Raw genomic sequence first — 15,846 nt, 5'->3', positions numbered from 1 at the left:
GAAGGTTTTACTGAACATTTCTTATTTGTTCTGAACCATCATCACTAATACATCAATACATCCCGTCTTGCTCTCTGAGAAGGATCCCTTGGATATAAGAAAAGATGATTTGTCAGCTTTATTTAAAAACAAAAAAAAAATCACTATCTGCAGCTTTATTTTTAAGATGACAAGAATGTTTTATTCAATATAACTGATAATAATATAACAATAAAAGGACATAGCTATCTCAAAAATCGTGGCATTGTTGTAGCATGTATGCTGCAGTACCTATATCATTGCTAAGATTACAAAGATTTAATAAAGACCTATGTATATATGGGAGACTTGAGGTGGTGGGAAACGGGGTCCAACACACTGCAACAATCAAGATGCATTTTTTTTGTTAAATCAAATGTGCATATAAAAGATCATGAAACTGAATTTTTTCATCGTCTTCTCTCACAAGGACTTGGACATGACATGAATGGATTTCATTGTACATTCAGGATTTTATTTCAACCACAGGTTTCTTTTCCCAGTCAGGATTGTCCTAACTTTCAGTCTCACTTCCTAACGTGAAACTTCCACATGACTGTGGTAACCAAAATGACGAGATCTGAAAATGGGTATTTCATAGAAACTAGAAATAACTGGATGTAAAAGTGTGGTTTTCAGCTTGTGAATGAAACATGGTTACCTCTTTGCAGATTGCCCTGCTGCTGTTGGAAAATGGAGCAGACCCCAATGCTACTGACAAGCTGGACTCTACGCCTCTTCACAGAGCATCTGCCAAGGGCAACTACCGGCTCATCCAGCTGCTTCTCAAACAGAGTGCATCAACAAATATTCAGGACTCACAGGGCAACACGCCTCTGTATGATTACATATATGTCACATGCAATTTTTTTTTAACATCATGCAATATGAATACAAAGATGAACTCTAATTATACCTAAAAATAAAATGTTTTCTTACTTATCCTAGCAGTACTAGAAGTTATCATCCACATTACATTAGCTGTACAGTGTGATTAGCATTTGGGGGAGGCATTTCTGTATTTATAGTTATGCATTGATTTTTATTTTTTTCTTCTCCCAGCCATCTTGCATGCGATGAGGAGCGTGTTGAAGCAGCCAAGTTGCTGGTGGAACATGGAGCGAGCATTTACATTGAGAACAAGGAGGAGAAGACCCCGCTCCAGATAGCAAAGGGCAGTCTTGGGAACATACTCCGTCGGATCGTGGAGGGATGATGCTTTGTCTGACCGACGCGTCTTGTTCCAGCTCAAATCCCCACCACCAACCGCCAAATTACATTCTAAGATTTCCCATCCCGCTCAGTCCTCCTTAAGCGGTCCGTGTGGAAGATGAGATGATGGACTCAGATGGTGCTTTGAGACTGCACAGATCTTATTTGTTGTCTGAGCACAGGTTTTCAAACCCCACAGGCTATTTTCTATTAAATTTGAATTGTAATGTAAAACATGAAGTTCAACCTGTTAATAAATGTGTTGTTCATGAATGACGCACTGCTGCCTTTAGTAATTTAAGCTATTATTGCACAAAATATTGTGAATGTTTCCTACATTTTTGTTCTTTTTATTATTAGCTTATACCCAGGTTCCTTAAAGACTAACTGAAAATATTGTTGCCTACCTGCAACAGTATTAACCTCTCACCTGGTGATGGTGACATATAGGTGTGGCAACAGTGCAACAGAGCTTTATCTGACCACACCCCAAAACCCTGGACATTAAGAATCCTAAGCAAACCGTTTTTGGACTTCTCAGATTTCAGATTAACTGAATAACAAATAAAAAGTTGTGCAGCTTCATTGTTTTTAAGCTAAATCTTAAATAATGCGTACCTTTGAATGTAGCATGTCAACCTGACAACTTCCCAGCACAACAGCTATTTAAATCCTGCAGTAGTCATGCAATATATGTTATATGTTTTTTATAATACTGCCAATACAAGGAACAGTGAGTGGAAAACAGAAGTGGCCAGATTTTCCCTATTGACGTAGTGCTGCAAAGCGTTTGTTTCTTGTTCCCTGTTCCACATGTTGAGATTATGGCCCACATTTTTATTAGCGGAAGTTTTCAGCCTTCTTTTCTATAGTCTGCCTTTTACTCAATGGCTGTGAAGGAAGCGGAAAAGGGTGTCTTCATAGGTCATTAGCTGTCGACACTGAAGTGGAAAATTTCCCCCACAAGCAAAGCAGGTTTTTGTGGAACATGACTGAAACTACCACAAAGGAAAATAAAGCTAGAATAAGCATGAAACTGCTGGGAAGGCAACTCTCACTTGTAACTCAGCTCAAAAAAACAAATGGATAAGTTGATGGAAGCCAAATGATTGCTGGAGAAAACGGAAAGAACAGTAAATAATAGTTTTAAAGGACTCTGAGACAAAAAAGAAGAATACATGAAAGTGAAAAGACTGTCACTTAACAAAAATATCAAGTTTTAGCACATGCTAAAAGATTCTCAGTGTTAGGAATGGGTCCAATGTTCTACCACATTGAGTTTGCTGGGATCTGGCCAGCCTATAAATTGAGGAAGCTTCAAATTGCCTAAAAATAAATGAATAGTTTTTAGGTATTTAAAGGATGGCCAAGGTGAGCAACAGCACTCAAGTATGCTGTGACATTTAAATGATGTTCCTTTGGTATTAAGAGGCCAAGAGTAACCATTTCAGCACCATCAGCAGCTGCTTGAACCACTGATAAAAACCAGGCTGGATCCACGACTTCATGTCGTTTAATCCAAATGTACAATTTGGATCCAAATGTACAGTACTTTAACTCTGGAAACAGAAGCTGTGAGATGGACCTTTAAAAAGGTCAATCCTCACAAAGCTCCAGGACCAGACGGCATCCCAGGCCGGCTTCTCAGAGTGTGTGCCGACCAGCTGGCAGGGGTGTTCACCAACATCTTCAACCTCTCCCTGAGGCAGTCAGTGGTCCCCACGTCCCTCAGAGCATCCACCATCATTCCCGTTCCCAAAAAATCAGTGGTCTCCTGTCTGAATGACTACCGTCCTGTTGCACTGACATCCGTCATCATGAAGTGCCTGGAGCGGCTGGTCAAAGGTCACATCTGCTCCTCCCTCCCTGACACATTGGACCATCTTCAGTTTGCCTATCGGACAAACAGAGCCACAGAGGATGCCATCGCCCAGGCAACGCACACCACCCTCACTCACCTGGAGAAAGGGAATACATATGCAAGGATGCTCTTCATCGACTACAGCTCGGCATTTAACACCATCATCCCCTCAAAACTTGCCACGAAGCTCGTCGACCTTGGGCTGGAAACACCAATCTGCAGATGGACTCTAAACTTCCTCACAAACAGGCCCCAGGTGGTGAGAGTTGGTAAGCACACCTCTTCACCATTCATCCTAAACACAGGTACGCCACAGGGTTGTGTGCTTAGCCCCCTCCTATATTCCCTGTTCACACACGACTGTGTTGCTAAACACGAGTCCAACATCATCATCAAGTTTGCGGATGACACAACCATCATAGGCCTCATCACAGGCAATGATGAGACGGCCTATAGAGAGGAGGTGATGGCGCTGTACGAGTGGTGTCTGGAAAATAACCTGACTCTCAACATCAGCAAAACTAGAGAGATGATAGTGGACTACCGGAAACAACCAGTCAGAGAACACCAGCCCAGCCACATCAACGGTATCAAGGTCGAAAGGGTCAGCAGCTTCAAGTTCCTTGGAGTCAACATCACAGAGGACTTCTCCTGGACCCTTCACACAAACACTGCTATCAGGAAAGCTCGCCAGCAGCTTTATTTCCTGAGGAGGCTGAGGAAGTTTGGCATGAACGCCAACATCACCTCAGATTTTTACAGGTGTGCAATTGAGAGCTTGCTGACGAGCTGCATCACAGTTTGGTACGGAAGCTGCTCTGCCAGCAGCCGTAAGTCACTACAGAGGGTGGTGAAGGCAGCAGAGCACATCACTGGCACGAGGCTTCCTGCCATGCAGGACATTTATCTCCAGCGATGCCTCCGTAAAGCACACAGCATCATCAAGGACCACAGCCACCCAGCACATCAGCTGTTCTCCTTGTTACCATCTGGCAGACGTTACAGGAGTCTGTCTGCTCGGACTACAAGACTCAAAAACAGTTTTTACCACCAAGCCATACAACACCTCAACCACAACACTTAAACACACACAACACAGTCCACAGGACGCACTCACAAGTACTCTGTTTAATCTGCACTGGTCACTCCACGTTATTGTTATTGCTATTTATATTTAAAAGTGCAATACTGTAATTTTCTGCTGCTCATTCCTGTGCAATATCTCATCTGCCCTCCCTTCATATTTCTTTTCAAGATTTTCTTATTTAATCACTAGTGTACATATATTTATATTTATAGATACATATATATTTAGTCATCTTTCTCTTTTACCACATCTCTCTAATATTTTGCTCCTTACTATTTTTTATTACTTTATTTTATTTTATTATATTTTCTTCTACTGTATCATGCTGCTGAGTGACTGCTGCTTGTCAAACACATTTCATTACAATGTTGACCATGTGCTAACTTGCATATGACAAATAAAACTGAAAACAAACATGTTCTCAGCTCACAGGAATGCCATCGGGTGTAGTCTACTGCTGAGTCTCATCTACCTCAATGTTTATTGTGTGTTTAATAAAATGCAAAGAACAACATACCAAGGTGTGGTGTTCACACCACATTATGCGCTTCTTCATACCTTGCAACTGACATTCACTGAATAGTTTTTTTTATTTTTTTTTATTTATTTATTAAATACTAGTATTGCAGGAAAATCCCAGTAGATTAGCAGTTTATTATCAGATTTGCCCATCTTGCACCAGCAACCGTGTTTAAATCACCTTTCTTCCCCATTCTGATGCTCAGTTTGAGGTCGTTTTTACCATTTCTGCCATTTTCCTAAGTGCATTGGCTTGCTGCTCTGTGACTGGCGGATTCGATAGGAGATACATTTAAAGCTTGTTGGCTTATAAACATAGCTCTCCTGGACGATACTAAGCCATTTTGAGCGAACCCCCCCCCCCATTCTGATCAGAACGTAGAAGCATTTTAACATTTTAATGCAATTTGACTCTTACATAAGTAATCCAGGTTTAAAAATATTATTAATATCAAAAATTTCTTTTTCCAAGAGATCTGGCCAAACACGGAAAACCACCACGGCACAACCCTTTCCTGACGTCACCTGATAAGGCTGTTTTCACTTCCTGACAGGGAGGTCACAAAAGACTTCACCGGAGTCTCCTTTCCGAGGTGTTCGCACTCTACAGTATCTGGAGGAAACAGAGGAGCTGTGTTGAAAGGTAAACATTTAAAATTTCGTTATTATATTCGATAAGTCACTGGGTGACCTAGCTAGCGTTGCGTAAAAAGGCTAAGCTAATGTAGCTACCAAGCACTCTGAAGCTAGCATTCGCGATTCCGCTTACGATCCTAGCAGTACAGATCCAAAGCACAGGTCAGAGGCCAAGATTGTCGCTTTGGGTGTTTACATTTTACATATAAAAGCACTTTTAGGTAACTGTATTGACTAATTTCTAACTGAACAAAAACACGGTGTGGGTTTAGCGAGGTCTTGGCTGTCAGTTGCTGTCATTGTTCTCGGCGTTTCCCAGAAACAGTACGGCTTCTGTGTCGTGTTCAACTGAAGCAAAGCTGTGGGGCCTTTCTGGAATTTGCTGGGGTTATATCCTCTCCACTCTGATCATTAATAAATGTTAAAAGAAACACGTGGAACTGCTTGTGGGAAAACTCCCCTGTCGCTGGTTTTACTTTCGGTTAGATGTCGTTCGCAGTTACGAGTCAGTCAAAAAGTGAGCATTTTAATGCGTGGGACGATGCAGTCTTGGCTCAAGTTAAAAAAAATAAAGGGATGACGCTGGCGATTGATTTACTTGAAATAATGCAGGCACCTAAAGACAGTTCAAAGATCGCATCCCATCAATACGGCAACGTATCAGCTGATAAACAGCTGTTTAAACATCTGACCCAGCACACAATCGGTGACTGTGTGCTGTCGTTGGACGATAAGTCCATTTTGCGTCAAACTATGACGCTGAGGAATGTAAAGATTCTGAAATCATAGTTTCACGCCTTGGGTTATTATTGCTCTCTTTCCTCATATTCTGCATTGCCAGGATGTCAAACTCATTTTTCTTCTAAGGCCACATACAAGCTCACTTTAGACCTCAAGCCCAGTGAAACTACCCAGTGAAACTACCCTTACTCTCAGCGTTAAGAAGTTTATCTGCAAAATCTCATACTTGAGGTATCAAAAAAGAAGGGTGATTTCAACAGTACTTCTCAGATTTTCTTCAGGCCATAGAAACACTGCTGCAGTAGATCAAAGAAACCTGTCAGCACAGCTCTCCAGGGTTAAATTGTAAGAAATAAATGCATAAACTTTCAGAAGTTCTGGCAGCTCATTTCTCAGACTGTGCTGTAATTGTAAAAGAGAAAGTTTCTGTTAATTCACAGAAAATGCTCGCCTCCTCCCTTTAAAAAACAAACAAAAAACAAAACAAAACTCTGGGCAGAGTAAAAGGGCAGGGATAGCTCAGTAGGTAGAGTGGTGGCGCCATGATCGGAAGGTCGGGGGTTCGACTCCACTGAACGGCTACCCCGAGGTACCCCTGAGCAAGGTACCGTCCCTACACACTGCTCCCCGGGTGCTGCATTGGTGGCTGCCCACTGCTTCACTGGGTGAATGGGTTAAATGCAGAGGAACTATTTCCCTATGGGGACTAACACATTACATTACACATTACCTTTTTGAAAAGAAAAAACAGACATTATTATTGTAGACAGATAAAACAGGAACTATTCTGTCATTTTATTGTTTATGTATTACTTAATTACTTTGGTGTGTTATGAACGGGGAGGTCTCTGTCAATAGGAAAAGCAGTAAAACTACAGTCAAAAGCCCAAAATACATTCCTTCTTTCACATTTTCCAAAGCTGTACAGCGAACCGAACCGGCTGATTCTGGCTCCTGGGCCTTTTGTTTGAGATCTCTGCTGCATTGTATCTTCGAGCAGTATAACCCTTTTATGTGGTGTAATATGCAATGTGCCTGTAGACAAACCTGCCTCTCCAGTGCCCATCCCTCACATGGAACATTCAGTTCCTGCATGTGATAACAGGCTGGCATTCTCTTAAAGGTACAGAGACCCTGCAGATGTGCCGTTTGGCTCTCTGGCGCCAGACATGGAAATGCAGCAATTTAACCACTGAAGAGTCTGTTTACAAACAAACAAGCAAATGAGGAGACTGTACCATTTTTGTTTGTTTTTTTCAAACATATCCTGTTTCTTTCTATTTGCAGATCATCTGTCCATCAAGTTAACAAATCCCTACAGCTTCCTGTTTCAATCATGTGTGATCTCAGTCAAGATGGTGTTTGGGAGTCGGACAATGCACACGATTTTTCCTCGTTGACAAGACGCATAGACTCATTCCGTGGCTCCAACCTTGCTAACAAGGTGCCTGCGGAAACACTGGCACAGGCTGGTTTCTTCTACACTGGCGAGTCTGACCGTGTCCGCTGTTTCAGCTGTAATATGACTGTGGATAATTGGTACAGTGGAGACAGGCCTGTAGACAAGCACAAGCAGGTAATCAAACTTGTAACATGAAAAAGTGGAAGTGGTTAATATTTCACTTTTTTTTGTCTGTTTGGTTTTCTTCCAAATTGATCTAATTCTAATTTTCTCATTCTCACAGTTTTCTCCATCATGCACGTTTCTCACCTGCGTCCACCGTACCAGTTTTAACCAGAATTCCAATACTGCACTAATCAGTGAAGAAGTAGGAGACGTGGAATATCGTTTGAGAACAGGTGAAGTGGTTGATGAGGCCCCCTACCCTATAGTTCCTCACATGAGAAATGAAGAAGCCCGACTTCGGACCTTCTCTTCTTGGCCCAACCGTACTCCGGTGAGACCCAGAGATCTGGCCCAAGCCGGCTTCTTTTACGTGGGGCAGAGTGACAAGGTTCAGTGTTTCTGCTGTGGTGGTCGGCTGAATGGGTGGGAACCAGGAGATTCTGCCTGGAGTGAGCACAGCAAGCATTATCCCAACTGCTACTTTATCCTTGGGCATGATGTTGGGAACATCCCAATCCAGACAGGTATAGAGGAGGATGCCAGCAACAATCGGCGTGCAAATGACCCGGCCTTAATGCAGAATTTTGAGGCAAGGCGTGCTACTTTTGCTGGTGTCCGGCACCCTATTTACCACGAGAGGCTTGCCAGAGCTGGCTTCTACAGCACAGGTAATGTTCAGGTGTTTGAGGCTAAAGAAACATTGTGCAACATTTTAAAATGTATGATCTAAATTTTCTAGTAGGTAGCTGTGAATGCAATCAAATGTAATTTGTATCCTTGCAGGAAGAGGAGACGCAGTCTTGTGTTTCCATTGCGGTGGAGGCTTGAACAATTGGCAGCCTGAGGAAGACCCTTGGGTGGAGCATGCCAAACACTACCCAGGGTAAGAACAACTATGGTACCCCCGTCTTCTTAATATGCTTTTACACATATGTATACACACACACAGGTTGTCTTCTTTGTTCTGTGGCATTTGCGTCTGTTTTAATCAAAGTATATACTGTTTTAAAACAGGTGCAGCTTCCTTTTGGCAAACAAAGGGCCAGAATTTGTCAACAGCATCCAGCTACAAAGACCACAACACGACAGAGCTGTAAGTTTTTGCTTTTTCCACAAGTTGTGGATGCGTAAACTACAAATTAACATTCCCTTAAAGCACTGTCAATATCAACACTAGAGGTCTGGTGTATGTGCCCAAATGAAAGTTGAACAGTGCTGAAAATCTTAAGGTTAGTTTAGAAAGGTTTTCATCATGGATTGCAAAGCAGGAAGGCTCACATTGTTCTTCACAGACAATCACTAACTTGTTTTGGAAATGTACCATACTTTATATGTATAAATGGGTGTATATGAATATTTGGGAGTATATTAATTTTCTACACCAGAAAAATCATCAGTAGTCCCAGATTGGGCTCTAGTTAAAATAAGCTTAGTGTTCCATTTTAGCGTGTGAAAGGAGCGTCATAATTAAAGGACTTACAGTCTTCAGTGATCTCAATCACAGGATTTTGTTTTTCTATGTTTGCTTCCAGGCTTCAAGTCATCAAAATCCAGTTTCAGAAGATATGGAAGGTACATTTTTCTTTTTTTCTTTTTTACTTCAGTGCCCCAGATACATCATGAAACAAAGTCTGAACAGTGCTGACTTCTGTTTATTTAATTTTATGTCAGATGAGGACCCACTGGAGAAACTACAGAGGCTGCAGAGGGAAAAACAGTGCAAAATATGCATGGACAGAGATATTGCCATTGTATTCATTCCATGCGCTCACCTTGTTGCTTGTGAGAATTGTTCACAAGCCCTCAACAAGTGTCCGATCTGCTGTCAAGACATAACACAGAAGATCAAGACCTATATTGCTTGAGAACAATATACTCTTGCTCAGACGCAATGCTGCTTTTACGCTGTCATGATAATATTGTAATTATATCGTAATTGTAAAGTAGAGAGCCTATAATATTATTTATGGATCAATTTTCTTTAATAAATCTTAGAATGATAATGTGTAAAACTATATTTTCCTAGTCCTTACAATGGTAAATATCTGTATAGATGTAGATGGTTTTATAAATAGTTCCTTGAGATGTAAATACACATTAAAGGGCCGTTCCTATTTTGAAACACATTTTGCCAGAAGTGCCTTTCTTTTGGTTTATGTATTCTAATGCATCACTTACCACAGATAAATTGACTTGGATGTTATTGCTATCATTTTCATCCACTTTTATCCTATTTATTCGGATTTAACTTGTGTGTTTTATGTATAGAACCAGTTGCTGTGTCTTTACATTTCTAAGCTCAAGTTTAGGGCTTGGAGTTAACCATTGTAATGTAAGAATCATTTTATTGTTTCTTTAATTAAGTGTGAATAAATAATTATGCAGACTTGGAGTTTCATTTCATCACTAAACAAAATGTTTTGTGTTGTATTTGCAGAGATGATCCCGGTGCACTGATTGTGCAATGTTAGCTAGAAAGTCACATTTCTATCAGATGAGGTTTGAGAAAGTGTAAGAGTGATGTAGCATTTGACTGCCTATAAACTGAAGTGATGGCAGATGGTAAAATATACAAGAACTGACCCAAATTAATCAGATTTAGAAACAGATTTTTAGTTTTTGTGCAGCATTTTAGTTTCAATTATGGTAAAAATCATTACTCATATAGAGTAATGATCTTGTAGGAATTAGATCTGTATTTTATTAAGTATCTCATGACGGACCACCAGGTGTCGTCTTTACATATCTCCACAATCTTCCTAAAGGACAGTAGGGGAGGGTGTTTTAACCCTTACAGCAGAATTGGAGAACTGTCTTATCTGATGTGCTAAACAAAATACCTTGTCTATATGTTGCTTAGCTCCTTAGTTTGTTTTTGTTTGTGTGTAAGTTGTCACTGTGAACTGGGAGGGAACTGCAGACGAGAACCATACAGATTTGCTACGATACTTCAAATAGTAACATCCTAGGTCAGTATTGTGTGCTCCTTTTATACATACAAAACAAATAGCTAGAAAAGCTAGCCCACGGAAAACAGAGGCGGTAGTGTTTCCGTGCAGTTCTCGTCAGTTACCACTAGATGTCAGGCTATAAACCGTGCATTCAGTGCGAGTATTGTGGCCGCTAGGTGGTAGCTCTGCACCAGGATATCCTCCTCCCAGGTCGTCGAAACAACAAACCGAACTACGGAGCAAGCGGGGTGAGAGAACGTCCGAAACCGCCTCTGACCGCGACTTTTAAACTCTTTTTACAGAATTGTGGCGGAATTCAGACGGAGGCTGTATACGAGTAGTAAAAGTTACGATTGTACCGGGACTACATTTCACAACAAGGTAAGTTAGCTGTAAAATGGCGGAGAGCTATCTGGAACTTAGTTGATTTGTATTTTGCTAGCTGTCTCGCTAGCCAGGCTAGCTTTAGATGAGCGCAGAGCGCGGATGTCTGCCTGAACCAAGTCGCTTCGCTAGCTCGCGGAACATGGCTACTTCGGTTGTTAGCAGGCTAACGAACTGGATTTTTTACACAGCGGCGCAAAATACGTAGCTCGAAACAGACCGAAGCGTTTTATTGCCACAACCGACTTACTTGCACTTTATATATTTGTAAACAAAGTGTTTGTTGCTTATGCAATACGGTACTGGAACTCCCGAGGCAAGATGGAGGACGCAAGGACGTGATGTTTTTTTAGGTAACGTTAGCAGTAGCTCTTAGCATTGCTAACTAGTGGGAGTTATTTTCAGCTCGTCCATTGGAGTTTATCTGCTATTATTTACTTTATCTTCGGACGAAGACTGGTTACGAGTGACACGTAGACAGAAATTAGTTAATGTACACGGCAGCATTGCTGACTAGCCTTATTGTGTTCTGGCTAATATTAGCTTACGCTAGTACAGAAAGGCTTGCGTTGTTTTGTTATTATGGTCCAACTAGTATAGCAATGGTAAACGCTGGCATGTTCTGAAAATCTGACGATATTGCATTGTATGCGCTTCTCGTTCTTCTTATTTGGCTATTCATAGTTTGTTTTCCCTAAGTAGCGCATGCTTACTTCATCAAATTTCAACTAGCTGACGCTGGGGAAAATACGCCAAAAATCCACGGTTACTTAGCTACTCGCGCTAGCACCAGCAGCGCACCGGCGTCAATTTTGACAGGAACCGACGAAGAGCGGCTCCGTGTCGGCAGCGTTGGGGCGAGCGGAGCCGGTAGTTGGTGGTATAGTTGTCCTTGAAAAATTCACATAGTTGAGTTTCACATTAGCGTGTTTTTTGTTATATAGCATTCTTTACTGTCGTTTCGCATTAACAAGTTTATGAGATACACTCCCCGATTTGGCGCCACTTTTTCTGTCTGCACGAATCCCGTCGTCTTGTCATGCAGTATCCCCCTCACTATCAAGGAAATGGGTACGGTACCAAACTCTCAAATCAAGAATTAACTGTGAAAAGCTGAAACTCACATAGTCATAGAAACATCATCATATTGAGCACTACTCTTTGCTTTGTTGTTAGCTGATGTTAACCAATTTCACGTTTACTATTTAATTCACAGTAAACAGTAATAACCTGTAATTTGGCACGCGTGAGCCTTCATTTTGCGTGAAATTGTAAGAATCAATTTGCTAACGTTACTTTCGATTTAAATCGGATAGTCGGCCTTAAAGTTTACTAAGTAATTGTGTCTGGTTTAATAATGGAAGAATGACAACGTTGTGTATGTTAGCTCTAAGTGTACTAGGACTGAAAGAGGGACTCACTGCACCCAACCTGGTGTATAATGGGTGGAGTTTGTCTTTTCCAGACTGAATCGTTTACTCGGTAGGGCTTTTATTGATTTCACTGACTGCTACAGAAAAAATTACATTTGGTTCAGAGTGGACATGGTATTAGTCCTGATTTGAAAAGTTACTTCTACTTGCTACTTTGATCTGTGTGCCACTAATTTACACTTCACAACCATGCAATAGTTTCCCTGTGGCCTGCAGAATCTTGTTGATGTTGATACTGGCATTTGATTGGTTGAGATATGTATGGGGCGGATAGGGCAGTGCCATATTTGGACATTGAGGAAGACACTCCGGTCTTGATTGTATGACGTTGTCTGTAAACCCAGGAGAGCAGAGAAAGGGAGGGAGCCAATGGTTGGACAGTGAGCATGACAGGAGCGTTTGTGTCCGCCCCCTGTTACCATGTGAAACCTTTTTTTCTTTTTTCCTCTCTCACTCTCTCTTTCAAAGACATCAAAGTAACATTTGCTCACTACAGATGCTGTGATTTCTGGAAACACAAAGTGTTTATTTTGTTTAGTTTTCAGTGTTGCTGGTGAAATGTGCAATAAGACTGCATGTGTAGCACTCTACAACAATTCTGCTCCATATTCTAGGTCACATGCAACGTCTCCTGCCTTGTATTTTGTGAGGATTATAAGCCAGTCGTAAGTTAAAGTTATCCAGAAGATGTTGCAACAATGATAGCACCAGAAATACCATCAGAGTTCGCCTATACTCAGTAAGTATCTACTAATAGTTTACATTTATTGTTAAGGTTAAGGTTGATCTGATATCTCATGCAGTTATTTGTTTTTGTCAGGGATACAGACACTCGATTCTCCTCAGACACAGACTTCTCTGAGGATCCTGATGGAAGGAGTGCAAATTCAGCTAAAGGAAAGGTATAGATGCAACAAATGGACCATTGCACGAGTATTGGTAACACACATTGTTTTTCTTTCCTTACGCTCTGCAGTGGTTCTCAGATTTATATTTGTTTTTTCACTACTTTCCCAGGGTGGAAAGAAGGGGAAGAAGGCAGCAGGGGAGAAAGGAAAAGGAGGGAAAGGAGCAGGCCGTATAAATGGCCACCACCAAGAGAATGGCATGGAAAACATGATGCTGTTTGAGGTTGTGAAGCTGGGAAGGAGTGCAATGCAGGTATGAACAGGAAACCCTTTGAAATTGCCACCTTTTTTCCCTTTTCTTTTACTCAGTAAGAGAAAAAAATACACAACTTGTGCTTGTCCCCATCTTCTTGCAGTCTGTTGTTGATGACTGGATTGAATCTTACAAACATGACAGAGATGTTGCACTGTTGGATCTCATCAATTTCTTCATCCAGTGCTCAGGATGCAAAGGTATTTATGTTTCTCAGCTTCAGTACGAATACTACACGATTGGCTGTTTTTTAAACTATATTGAGGAAGTATGTAGTCTTTGTTGTCCTGCAGAACCTCCCTCCACTCATCTGAATCAGTAGTTCTGCTTTTCCACTCAGGAAATTGTCTTCTGTCTAACCTCTTTATTCTTCATCTTCTCCTTCTTCTTCTGTGTTTTTTCCTGTCAGGTGTGGTTACTGGAGAAATGTTTCGCAACATGCAGAACTCTGAGATCATCCGACGGATGACAGAGGAATTTGATGAGGCAAGTTACCACATTAGACTAATAATCACACCATATTCGCTATAAATCACTTAAGTTTGATTTCAGATGCCAAATACAGAATTCATGTACGTACCAAGGACAATAAACTTTGCTAATTTGTGGTAGATAACTGCCCCTTGTACTAGTCATTGTAGTGAAGGACTGTCGTTCCTCTGTGTACTTTGCAGGACAGCGGTGACTACCCTCTAACCATAGCCGGGCCCCAGTGGAAGAAGTTCAAAACAAGCTTTTGTGAATTCATTTCGGTGCTAGTGCGCCAGTGTCAATACAGTATCATCTATGATGAGTATATGATGGACACAGTCATCTCCCTTCTCACCGGACTATCGGATTCCCAAGTCCGAGCCTTCAGACACACCTCAACACTGGCAGGTAAGATCGTGTGTGTTTATGAATTATATTTAAGTGTTTGTGCTGATTTACAATCAATGGCTTCTTTTCCAAGCATACAACAGTTAGCTAGCTGGGAAAAGTTGTGTGTTTTAAAGGTTCTTCCTTGTTGTATCCTTGTGTTTGAACTGGAGACTCATTTGTAGTGCTCTTGGATATTTATGAGGTCAGAAATTTTCATTGGTGTAAACTCTAGTTTTTTTTTTATACAGTCTGCACATTTTGTTTCATAGTAGTATTAAAGTTAATAACCCCAGTGATCAACCTAGATGGGCCACCTGCACAAATGTTTTAAGTTATTTTTTGTGATTAGATTCTTTTAAATGTTTTTACACTCCTAAGGGCAGGGCAACTGAAGTCTTTATTATGAGCATGTTGTGTACACATGAACACTTAGGATAAATGTAAGCAGCAAAGGGGGATTTAAACGCATTAAAAAACGCAGAAGAATCTTGATCATATGCTCTACAATAATCCGAGCTGTGTAGAACACATAGCCGATATTGTTAGGCTTAATGCTTACTCTGTCACGTGGGTACTGTGACTATAAAACATACAGGGGGTTTTTCTATCTGGAAAGTTGTTGTCATGAACTTTCAGTATGCTTTTTTTGTGTGCTTCTGTTTGGGTGTCAGTGTTGGTCTTGGCAGGCTGGCCTGTTTCAGCTGGTGGATAGTTATTTTAGATAATACACTAGTTAATGATTGTTCTCTGCACCTAAGCTACTGTGTTACCCAGGTGTTGCTAAAACTGGATTTATTCATAATCAATTTGCTTTGAGTTTGGTGACTTGTCGTCTTTTGTAAAGCATACTTGAATTCAAGGTGTCTACTTAGTCAGAATTAAAGGAACCCAAACATTTTTTTTTTTTCCTAAAATACAAATATTGTTCCAGTTGTGACCATTTCACCATCCTCTAAATTTAAGGTATTGCAATTTTGCTCTGTAGTGCAATCAGAACTAACTTTCATTGCAAATTATTAATACCAAAACCCACTGATGTCAGATAAGCTCACATAACTTAATGAGAGATAGTTTTGAAATAATCTACAGATAACAGAAATTATTTTATTTCTTCATGTTCTTTGTGTTTTTGACAGCCATGAAGCTGATGACAGCCCTGGTGAATGTAGCTCTAAACTTGAGCATCAACATGGACAACACCCAGCGCCAGTATGAGGCAGAGAGAAATAAAATGGTCGCTAAAAGGGCAAATGACAGGCTGGAGCTGCTGTTGCAAAAACGTAAAGAGGTAAGCATTGCAACGATTGGTTGCATTTGTTTTTGTCATGCAGCTTATTACATTAAGCACATGTCATGTTTATTCATTTGTACGTTTGACACTTAAACTTCACATTGAAAACTGGTTTGTTTGAGTA

General features: G+C 40.9%; 3 protein-coding genes across 3 annotated transcripts in view; all 3 read left to right on the top strand.

Annotated features, from left to right (window-relative positions):
- Positions 1-218: 218 nt before the first annotated feature.
- On the top strand, positions 219-1,503 carry psmd10 (proteasome 26S subunit, non-ATPase 10). Its single transcript, XM_005719559.2, has 2 exons — positions 219-856; positions 1,081-1,503. Exons 1-2 carry the CDS (start codon positions 672-674, stop codon positions 1,232-1,234), a joined length of 339 nt encoding a protein of 112 aa, XP_005719616.1. The 5' UTR covers positions 219-671; the 3' UTR covers positions 1,235-1,503.
- Positions 1,504-5,183: 3,680 nt separating this feature from the next.
- xiap (X-linked inhibitor of apoptosis) lies at positions 5,184-10,027 on the top strand. Its single transcript, XM_005719558.2, has 7 exons — positions 5,184-5,340; positions 7,362-7,650; positions 7,760-8,309; positions 8,425-8,524; positions 8,656-8,734; positions 9,174-9,213; positions 9,313-10,027. Exons 2-7 carry the CDS (start codon positions 7,411-7,413, stop codon positions 9,504-9,506), a joined length of 1,203 nt encoding a protein of 400 aa, XP_005719615.1. The 5' UTR covers positions 5,184-5,340; positions 7,362-7,410; the 3' UTR covers positions 9,507-10,027.
- Positions 10,028-10,738: 711 nt separating this feature from the next.
- The window catches only part of stag2b (STAG2 cohesin complex component b), a 23,585-nt gene continuing 18,477 nt past the window's right edge, over positions 10,739-15,846 (top strand). The window contains exons 1-8 of the mRNA XM_005719557.1: positions 10,739-10,973; positions 13,024-13,148; positions 13,230-13,311; positions 13,427-13,570; positions 13,674-13,770; positions 13,980-14,056; positions 14,245-14,449; positions 15,568-15,719. Coding sequence (XP_005719614.1) covers positions 13,108-13,148; positions 13,230-13,311; positions 13,427-13,570; positions 13,674-13,770; positions 13,980-14,056; positions 14,245-14,449; positions 15,568-15,719 — 798 coding nt within the window. The 5' untranslated portion in view covers positions 10,739-10,973; positions 13,024-13,107. The remainder of the gene's footprint in view (positions 10,974-13,023; positions 13,149-13,229; positions 13,312-13,426; positions 13,571-13,673; positions 13,771-13,979; positions 14,057-14,244; positions 14,450-15,567; positions 15,720-15,846) is intronic.

This window comes from Pundamilia nyererei, unplaced genomic scaffold (assembly GCF_000239375.1).
Source record: "Pundamilia nyererei isolate P.nyererei 1_Seehausen unplaced genomic scaffold, PunNye1.0 scaffold00001, whole genome shotgun sequence".
Taxonomy (NCBI): domain Eukaryota; kingdom Metazoa; phylum Chordata; class Actinopteri; order Cichliformes; family Cichlidae; genus Pundamilia; species Pundamilia nyererei.
Note: the sequence above shows the minus strand (reverse complement) of the source record. Positions and strands in the feature narration are given on the sequence as shown.

Bases quoted from the DNA above. Each gene is read 5' to 3' on its own strand.
- psmd10 (XM_005719559.2), top strand. From the start codon at position 672: ATGGTTACCTCTTTGCAGATTGCCCTGCTGCTGTTGGAAAATGGAGCA. The intron at 857-1,080 runs GTATGATTACAT...TTCTTCTCCCAG, and splicing joins TCACAGGGCAACACGCCTCT to CCATCTTGCATGCGATGAGG.
- xiap (XM_005719558.2), top strand. From the start codon at position 7,411: ATGTGTGATCTCAGTCAAGATGGTGTTTGGGAGTCGGACAATGCACAC. The intron at 7,651-7,759 runs GTAATCAAACTT...TCATTCTCACAG, and splicing joins CTGTAGACAAGCACAAGCAG to TTTTCTCCATCATGCACGTT. The intron at 8,525-8,655 runs GTAAGAACAACT...GTTTTAAAACAG, and splicing joins CATGCCAAACACTACCCAGG to GTGCAGCTTCCTTTTGGCAA.